The sequence below is a fragment of the Macaca nemestrina genome, chromosome 1 (assembly GCF_043159975.1).
Source record: "Macaca nemestrina isolate mMacNem1 chromosome 1, mMacNem.hap1, whole genome shotgun sequence".
NCBI lineage: Eukaryota > Metazoa > Chordata > Mammalia > Primates > Cercopithecidae > Macaca > Macaca nemestrina.
Genome location: NC_092125.1, coordinates 191,069,945 through 191,079,414, shown reverse-complemented (window position 1 = coordinate 191,079,414; position 9,470 = coordinate 191,069,945). Strand labels below are relative to the sequence as shown.

Sequence of the window (9,470 nt, the reverse complement as noted above, 5' to 3'; positions counted from 1 at the left end):
TCAAACTTCACTGTGTCTCAATCACCTGGAGAGCTTGTTAAAATGCCACGTCTGAGTCACGGGGTCTGGGGCGGGGCCTGCAAATCTGCATTTCTAATGATTCCAGGTGATGCGTTGCTGCCATCTGAGGACTGTGCTTTGAGTAGCAAATCTCTGGGGTGTCCATCATTCTTACTCCCCTGGTCAGGAGGATTCTATTACGTGATAAAACCAGCAAACCTTAGAGGTATTTTTAAACTTTTTATTTTTTTAATTTATGAACATACACAAGGAGAACCCGTAAGTACCACTGGGATTCACCAATCTTTTTTTATAACTTTCGCTGCCTCTGAACTTTTTCTTTGTTATTTGAAAGCAAATGCAACCATTATATCATTTCAGCATGCACCTCTACCAGATAAGAATAATAAGAAACAAACAAACAAAAAAACAGTATCATTACCACACAAAACTAACAATACTTGTAACACAAAATTAACAATAACTCCTTGATAATCTTTTTTTTTTTTTTTTTTTTGAGACGGAGTCTCACTCTGTTGCCCAGACTGGAGTGCAGTGGTACGATCTCCGCTCACTGCAAGCTCCTCCTCCCGGGTTCACGCCATTCTCCTGCCTCAGCCTCCCAAGTAGCTGGGACTACAGGTGCCCACCACCTCGCCCAGCTAATTTTTTGTGTTTTTAGTAGAGACGGGGTTTCACCGTGTTAGCCAGGATGGTCGATCTCCTGACCTCGTGATCCGCCCACCTCGGCCTCCCAAAGTGCTGGGATTACAGGTGTGATCCATCGCGCCTGGCAATAACTCCTTCATAATCTAATAGTCAGTCCATAGGCTGTATTCTCAGCTGCACGGTTTTTGAGCCTCTTCCCAAGCAGTAGCTGATTTTCCTGGTCAGCTCCTCCGGTGGCTCAGGTTCACTCCTTTTTGCTGAACACCTTATGTTGCTGTGCTCCTTGGCCCTGGGGCTGAGTACATGGGTGTATTCATCCTACAACTGTATTTTATGACCTGCCAATTTCCTTCTCGGGGTGAGGGGACTCTGTTTGCTAGTACACAATGCTCTAGAATAAGGCAAAAGCTTTAGAATCATGCCTTTTGAGTCTGAGCCCTACCTTCCTGGGTCTCTCCCCAGTCCTGTAGCCTTAAGGTTAGGACAGTAAACAACAGCCTGGACATGAAGCCTGGATTATCAGCCCTGCCTCTGGTTGGCAGCTCAGGTGGCCTTGTAGATATGGGAGTGGGTTTGCTTCAGGAGAAGCCTGTGGGACCAGGCATCTCAAAGTCTTTTAGCTTCAAATTCCTCTAGTTTTTTCCCAGATATCTTCCCATTGCCAGGATCTCACAACATTTTAAATCAGTGTATTAATTGGTTGTTCAATTCAGCGAGGTGTGTGGTTCTCTGACCCTCTGCCTCTCCAATCCCTGGCTATAGGCAGAAAGGGCTTCCCCTAACAAAGGAACAGACTGAAGCTTGTTCCTACTCTGCCGTCAGGCACCCCCTCCAGCGCCCCCACCGCCCCCGCCACTTGCACGTATCTTGTCTCTCTTGCAGTCTGTCCCTGAAACCCACAAGAAGGAGCCAGCACACTCTATCCCAGCATTCTCCATTGGACCCTGAAGCTCAAGAGAGAATGACGTGTGGTTTCCTGGCCAGCTGCTTCATGACCAAATAGCAAGGATTGCCCAACACCCAGCCTAGAATAGGAGGATGATCCCATCCCTGCTCCGCTGGCACCATACAACAGGACTCTGCAAGGCTGCGCTGAGTTTCCAGGTTCCAAATCCTGTTAGGCAGGGCTCTTCTGGCTGTGTGGGACAGGACTCAAACTCAATGTTTTTTCAGCCGAAAGGGGAATTGACTGGAAAGATGTGGGCATGTCACAGAACAGCCTGGTATCGGGAAAGGCAGGAGTGAGCTGGGGCTTCCTCTACCCATCTCTTTTTTTTCTTCTTCTTCTTCTTCTTTTTTTTTTCTTTTGAGATGGAGTCTCGCTCTGTCGCCCAGCCTGGAGTGCAGTGGCGTGATCTCGGCTCACTGCAACCTCCACCTCCCGAGTTCAAGCGATTTTCCTGCCTTAGCCTCCCAAGTAGCTGAGATTACAGGTGCCCACCACCACAGCTAGCTAATTTTTGTATTTTTAGTAGAGACAGGGTTTCACCATGTCGGCCAGGCTGGTCTCGAACTCCTGACCTCAGGTATCTACCCACCTTGGCCTCCCAAAGTGCTGGGATTACTAGCATGAGCCTCCACGCCTGGACTCCACCTCTTTTCTTGTGGGTTCTTTTCTCCGTCTGCGGGCCTCACAGAGACCTGGGCTTGAGGCCTCATAGAGGAGCCCTCAGTGCTGACCACACACTACAGTCCCCTGAGGAGCTACCTGACCTCTGATGGCAGGTCCACCTAGACCAATGAAATCAGAGTGTCTGCGGTTGGAGCCTGGGCGTCGCCCCCACGTGACTCGAATGTGCACGCAGGGTTGGGAACCATTGCACTGTAGCTTCAGGCACCCAGAGGAAAACTCTTGCAGTTATCATTCATGATTAGGGGGGCAGGACTCTGGGGAGCCTATTTAGGGTCGGGTGGCCACACCCTCTGACCAGAGACTGGACAAGCTCCTGTGGTGCCCCGGTGGATGTGCAGGGCCGGCCAGGCCAGGCGCTGAGGGGTCAGTCCCCCAGCAGCTCCCTGCCATTTGTGTCATTCCTCCTGCCCCTGCCCTCGACTGCAGTGTACATGGCAGTCATCTCATCCGACTTGGTTTCCATCACTTTCCCTCTCAGAGTCAAGCTCGAAGGAGAAGCCGAGCAGCATTCTTGAGATCTGGGGACTTGGTGGGAGATGTGGTCACAAGGCAGGTGGTGGAGGAAGCCAGAATGGGGCTGGCCAAGGAAGGTGCATAGCAGGGAAGGGGAGGTTCTGTGAGGGATGCTCTCCCCAGAAGCCTGCTATGCAGTGGCCAAAGAGACTTGGATACACCGGAGAGGGTTTGGAGTGGGAGAGGTCTGAGCATGAGGGGCGGGGCTGGCACACTTTGGTTCGGGGAGATGTAGGACAAAGGACTCTGGCCTTGGGACTGACCTGGGCTGGTTTCCCTACATTCCTCTCCGGCCCTTCCCCCTCTATACTAAGCGGGGATGGTACCTGGACTTCAAGACCAAAAGCCCTTCTAACTCTGACAGTACTGCTAGGTGCAGCAAGCAGTTTCAGCCACAGTCTCTGGGCAGCCTCAGGCTGTCCCCTCCCCACTCTGGTTCTAGGAAAAGACCTTGGACCTCAGCTGGATGCTGGGGATCAGGAGAGGAGGAATGGTAGGTGTGGAAACAAGGGGCAGGATTCGGGGTGAGCAGAGCTGGGGGCTGCAGACCATGCTCAGGACAGTCCTGATGCCCGCAAGCTCCTAACGCCCTCCCCACATTCCCTTTTCTACATAGGGAGCTCCTACACTGTGTTCCCTCATCTATCTCTGATCCCCAGCATCCAGCTGGAGGGCCTTCCAGGAACTGTCCCTTCCCTTAGGAGGTCTCTGGAGCACAGTAACAGGGGCAGGGTTTACTACCTTGGGGCCTCTTTCCACACCAGGGGCTCCGTGACCCAGGGGCCTGCTCCCAGAGCTGGGCCAGGCCTCAGGGGCAGCCTCCAGGAGTGGGTGGGGTCTCCCATCAAGGAGGACCTTGAGCCAAGGCCAAGGCCAGGCTTGGGAGGGGGTTCCCTAGACAGGGGGTAGGAGCCCTGAATTGTCTCCTGCTCAGCCTTGGATGTGCTGTGTAACCCACCCTGGACCTCTGTCTCTTCATCTTTCTGCCCAAGAGCCCCAGGGGTCAGCACTGACCACTCTGACCCAGGTCCCGTCCAAGCCACGCCGAGGACAGACTGAATGACACCATGATTGGGGCTGGATGTTCACTTCTCTTTCCAAAAAATATGAAACACAGAGTCTAGGTATGGCAGGGGACAGAGCCTGACTGGGGACTGGACATTACACACCCAGGGGGCCCTTGGCGGAGGCGGGCAATTTAACAACGGGTCTGAAAGTCAAAAGAGAGAGAGCTGGTTAGTGGAGTGAGCTGTGGGGTCGGGGACAGGGGCTGTGCATTCAGGCCCGGACATGGGTACTGGCCAGCATGGCAAGACCTTGGCCCTCACAGCAGCCCTGCCTGGGGCCCATTCCCGGGGGCGGGGGCGCCATGGTCCGACCTAGCCATCTGTGTGGGTAGCCCCCAGCCCTGGGTGCACTGGAAGAACCTGAGACCTAAACTCAGACCCTCCCTGTCCTCGTGTGAACGTTCAGCATCCCGGCACTGCCCTTGTGGGGTTGCTGTGAGGAGCCCATGGGACTGGGGAGGGTGAAGGTTTCTGCTCACCCCAAGGACCTGGGTACTAAGGTACTTCTTGGCCACTGCTGTAACTCCAGGGCCCAGCACGTAGCAGACACCCACCCGGCTCTTCAGTGAGTAAACAGCCGGGCTGGTGCCTGAGGGCCTGTCTCCAGGGATGCATGCTGGTGCCCACCAGGCTGTGCAGACAGGACCGTGCCTGGACCTGCATCCGTGTGTGTGCCTGGGGGCTGGGTCCTGCCTCTGGTCTCTCTGAGGATCTGGGTCTCGGATTGCAAGGTGGGTGCTTGCGTTGAGGACAAGCCACTCAGAGCACCTATGCCCATCCTATGGCCCAGTGGCCCTGCCCAGGGTGCTGCGAGGCTGGCTGGATGCTGGGTGAGGGGGCCACCGGGCGGGGGGCTGGCCAGGGCAGGAGGAGCTCAGACGTACTCTCGGGCAGCAGCAGAGGGTCCAGGCCGATAGGGCTGCGGGCTGCTGTTGGGTCTCTCTGGCTCCGGGCACGTGCAGCAGAGGAAGGAGCCCCCCAGCACGGCCAGGCCAGCTGAGGCCCAGCCCACAAACAGGGCTGGGCCAAATTCATACCTGCAAGGGGTAGGGAGAATGGCATCAGGTGCGGCTGCTGCCTCAGGTTGTTCCCAGTCCCTGCCCTGGCAGAGGAAGGGCAGAGTGTGTGGAGTTGGAGGCTGGAGCCGCACGACCTCTTCCATGTGTCCAGATAAACTGAGGTGAATGCTCTTCCTTTCTGCCTCCCGCCAGCCCAGAAGATCCACATCACACAGGGTGACCCGGCCAGGGTGGGCGTGAAGGCCAGAGGCTTGGCCTCCAGCTCCTGCTCTGGGCAACCTTGGGCTCATTTCCTGATCTGGCCAGTGGAGGGGGCATGGGAGGGCCTGAGAGGTCTGCGCGGGAGGAGTGGGGCAATCCCTGCCATCTTTCTTCCCAGTCACAGTCGGGCCCACAGAACTCCCAGCCAGGACTGCTCCCGCTGCCCTCTGGAGAAGGCACTCTGGGCTCTCCACACCCAGGCCCTGCTGGCCAGTCCAGCCCCGATCCTGGGTCTCACTGCCTTAGTGCCTTTGCACAAGGCACCCCCTCCTGGGGCATCAAGCCCCCCAGCCCGCCACTCCTGTGCCTCCCCAGTTCCTTCTCTGCCTTCAGAGCCCAGTTCAGATGCCTCCTCCTCGTGGGGTCTTTCCTTGACATCCTCTGTGTTCACACTGCCCCTTGCGTGACTCCACTGCCATGCTTTCTTCAGGAGGCCTCAGCCCCTTGCTTGTCCGGCCCCCTGGGAAGCCCCTTGAGGGCAGACAGAGCCATTAGTGTCCCCAGGACCCAGCACAGGGCCTGGCAGCCCAAGTGGCATTGGGGACTGTTGAAGGGATCAGGGGCCGAGTCCTATCCTGACATGCCTAAGCTGGACCTTTCTTGGCAGATTTTGTGGCTGCAGCTGCCGCCCAGGGAACAAACCTTGTACCTGAGATCTCCTCCCTCCCCTCTCCACATCTCTGCCTCCTCCAGGGATCCCTCCCGATTGCAACAGCCCAGGCATCTTTTCTCATCCTCTCTCCACTCCAAGGCCCAAAGCCCACTGGGATGTCTAGGTTTGAGACTGTCCCATTCTCTGCTCCTGGCTAGGTTGAGAAGTGAGGGAGGAGCCAAGGTCCTCTTTGCAGAGCATCCCCTTCTGTTCCCATGCCCACAGCCTTACAAGTCCTGGTTATCTCCTGAATATCAGCCTGCTCTCTACTGCTCCCTCCCTGGTGCCCCAAACCCTCTGCTCAGACCTTTGGGACAGCCGCCTTCCTGGTGTCACTCCCTCCCCACCATTCTGCACATCACAGCCAGAGGGACTGCCGCTGCCTCCACTCGGATGAGGAACAAAATCTTCCTATGGTTGCAAGGCCCTCCACGATCTGCCCTTATTCTCAAGTTTCTTCCTGGCTCAGAATAACTGCTGCCTCCTCCAGGAAGTCATCTCAGCCCTGCTGCCACCAGCAGAAATGCCACACCCTCACCTGCGTCTTGCTGGATACGGACAACCATGCGTGAACTGGTGCTCAGTTTCTAGCCCTATTTTACAGAGGAAGAAACTAGGCACAGAAAGATTAAGTAACTTGCCCAGGTGACACAGTGCATGCAAAGCTGGGATTGATTGATTGATTGATCGTTTGATTTTTTTGAGACAGCATCTCACTCTGTCACTCAGACTGGAGTGCAGTGGCATAATCTCGGCTCACTGCAACTTTCGCCTCCCGGTTTCAAGCTATTCTCCTGCCTCCTCTGCCTCCCAAGTAGCTGAGATTACAGGCGCCCGCCACCACGCCCAGATAATTTTTGTATTTTTAGTAGAGATGGGGTTTCACCATGTTGGCCAGGCTGGTCTTGAACTCCTGACCTCAGGTGATCCACCCACCTTGGCCTCCCAAAGTGCTGGGATTACAGGTGTGAGCCACTGCACCTGGCCAGAGGTGGGATTGAAACCCAGAGTCAGGGCACTTAGGTCCTTAGAGAGTCCTTGCTGCGCCTGGGGGCCCATCAAAGGCTTCCCGCCCCTATGGAGGCCCCAGCACACTACTCCTGGCGCCCCCATTTAAAGCTTCTGGGACAGCAGCTGGACCCTGTCCCCCACTTCCCCCGCCAGGTGATCCAGTGGACAAAGGTCAGTGGTCCCAGAGGAGGTGAAGCAAAAGACCCAAGCCCTGGCACCCACCTGGCATTGACAGGTGTGCTTGGGTTGAAGAACTCCTGGGTCACCAGGGTGGCATACCACGAGACGGCAGTCAAAGTGCAGAGGCCTAAGGACAAAGCAGAGGGGCGCTCAGCTCTGCTCTGGTCCCCCGAGGCCACTGGGGCTGGGGCTGCCTGCCATGGCTGTGATTGTGGAGAAGTGAGGGGCACTCACCTGCCAGGATGAAGAGGGCTCCCCCGGCGATGGCGACACGGCCCTTGGCAATGGGGTTGCTGTCTCCCACCCGTGTGCACTTCATGCCAACTACGCTGAGGACCATGGCCACGAAGCCCAGGAGCACGGCCACCACCATCAGGGCCCGCGCTGATTGGATGTGACCTAAGGTGGGCAGGGTGACACTGAGTCGGGCTGGCGGGGATGGGGGTTGGGTCGGCACCTGGGGTTGGTGGAAGGAGCCCAGCTTGACAGAGGCTTGAGTAGGAGCTGGCCTGGGGATCAGACCAACTGCTGGCAGGTGTGGGTTAGTGAGGAGTGACAGCCTGCGTCAGGAGGACGGGTGTGGGGGTGAGAGTCCGCTCGCCCTTGCAGGCTTTTCTGGTGGTATGATTCACTCTGCTGTTGCTTTCTGGCCTGGGGACTCCCTCTTGGGCTTGACCCATCCTCCCAAGCAGCTGAGGGCAGCTCCAGGGTCCCCTCAGCTTTGGTAGATGGAAGAGCTGGGGGCATCTGAGGCCCAGCTCAACTCAGCCTGAGCCCCGCAGCAACCCCTCCCCAGCAGCCATTCAGACAACAGTCACTTTCCCCTCTGCCCATGGCAGCTAGAAGCTTGCCTCTTCATGGGTGCGTGGGTCTGGCCTGGGCCCTGGGGGGCGTTCAGGAGACCTGGGTCCCTCAGCGAGGCTAGACGACCTGCCTGAACTGACCAGCCTGAACTGGCACAATGGGGCTGGTTGATGGCCGCTCTGCTCCCAGCTCCCATGGGGAGCAGATTGCCCTGGGGGGTCCTGGGCAGATTGCAGGTCGATCACCTCCACCCCAGAGTTAGAGCTTCGGCGGTGCCTGTCAGGCTCAACTCCACACCCCAGAAGGAGAGGGACTGCATGCAGACGCACCTGTCGGTGCACGCATGTGCACGTGCATGTGTGTTTGTGTGCCTGCGTGTGCATGTGTGTTCGCATGCGTGCGTGTGCACCCATATGCTGGCACACAGGCCTGGGAGCAGGACTGGGGAGCAGGTGTGCATTGTACAGTGTGTGTCTGTCTGCTGAGTGTGGGGAGAAGTGGGTGAAGGGTCTTAACTGAGCATTTCAGAGTGCCACAGGTATTAGTATTCCCCTTTGGAGACGAGAACATCACAATGGGAAGAGGTTTGGTGACTGGTTCAAAGTTACAGTGACAGAGCAGGAATCTGGACCCACAGCTGCCAGACCCTAGAGCCCTCCCCTCCTGCAGGGCAGCAGGCTGGCCTGGACTGTCGATGGGCACAGGGCAGTAGTGGGGAATTGTAGAGTGGGGGCTGGAGGATGGAGCCCAGTGCAGACAGCAGACTGTGAGGAAAGCTTGCTCCAGACCCCTCTGCTGTTCCCACCTCCCACCTCCCACCTCCCACCCCGCCGGCCTCAGGCCTACCGTCCAGGGCGAGCAGCGAGTCGTAGAGCTTGCACTGCACTTGCCCAGTGCTCTGGGAGGCGCAGGACATCCAGAGCCCTTCATAGAGGCCCACGGCGGTGATGATGGCGTCGCCTGCGTAGGAAGACTGCTTCCACTGCGGCAGGGCTGTGCTAGCAATGATGCCCACCCAGCCACCCAGGGCCAAGAAGTAGCCCAGGAGCTGGAGGCCTGAGTTGGCCATGGCCTGAGGGAGGGGACCGAGGGTCCCGGGACTCAGAGCTGGGCCAGGGTCCCAGCAGGGGCTGTGGTCATGGCCAGGTGGGAGGAGCAATTGGGCAGGGGGAGCAGTGAGAAGGAGGGTCAGAGGCAGAGAAGGAGAGGTGGTGGGGCGGCAGCGGCTGGAGCAAAGGCAGTGGCTCTGGACTCCAGAATGCAGGGGGAGGCCCAGGGGCTGGAAAAGGCCAGGGCCCGCCCACAGCAGCCGCCTAAGCCAGAGCAGGGTCCCCAGCAAAGCTCATGCCCAGCCCCCTGGGGGCGGAGGGCCGGCCCATGGCCCAGGTGGTGTCCCTGCCCCGCCCCGTTCCCCAGGGATAGGGAAGGGAGGGGCTGAGAGGAATGACCCAGCTGCCCTCAGGGCCTTTCCCCCCAGGGAAACCCCTTTAGGAACCTGATTTGGGTGCCCTAAAATTCGGATAATCGCTCACCCAAACACCAGCCCTGGGAGGATGGGCTTCGCTCTTGCAAGGCTGATGTAACTCTTGGGGTTTTCTGCCCTTTGACTTTAGGACAGAAGGGAAAGGGATGCCAGTTTGCAGCAGGTAAAACTAGAGTTA

The 9,470-nt window shown here is 57.4% G+C and overlaps 1 protein-coding gene across 2 annotated transcripts; it reads right to left on the bottom strand.

Annotated features, from left to right (window-relative positions):
* Window positions 1-284: 284 nt before the first annotated feature.
* LOC105494850 (claudin 19) lies at window positions 285-9,078 on the bottom strand. Of its 2 annotated transcripts, XM_011763748.3 has the most exons (5): window positions 8,656-9,078; window positions 7,240-7,404; window positions 7,048-7,132; window positions 4,767-4,919; window positions 1,503-4,025 (listed from the first exon to the last, which is right to left on the bottom strand). In XM_011763748.3, the coding sequence occupies exons 1-5, from the start codon at window positions 8,876-8,878 to the stop codon at window positions 3,977-3,979; spliced, it is 675 nt and encodes a 224-aa protein (XP_011762050.1). In that variant the 5' UTR covers window positions 8,879-9,078; the 3' UTR covers window positions 1,503-3,976. The 2 variants fall into 2 exon arrangements, with proteins under 2 accessions (XP_011762051.2, XP_011762050.1); XM_011763749.3 differs by lacking the exon at window positions 7,048-7,132 and having other exon boundaries at window positions 285-4,919.
* Between the last annotated feature and the right edge of the window lie 392 nt (window positions 9,079-9,470).

Coding starts and splice junctions, on each gene's coding strand:
- LOC105494850 (XM_011763748.3), bottom strand. CDS start 8,878: ATGGCCAACTCAGGCCTCCAGCTCCTGGGCTACTTCTTGGCCCTGGGT. Junction 7,405..8,655: donor CTCGCTGCTCGCCCTGGACG/GTAGGCCTGAGG, acceptor TGCCCACCTTAG/GTCACATCCAATCAGCGCGG. Junction 4,920..7,047: donor AGCACACCTGTCAATGCCAG/GTGGGTGCCAGG, acceptor TACCCCTTGCAG/GTATGAATTTGGCCCAGCCC.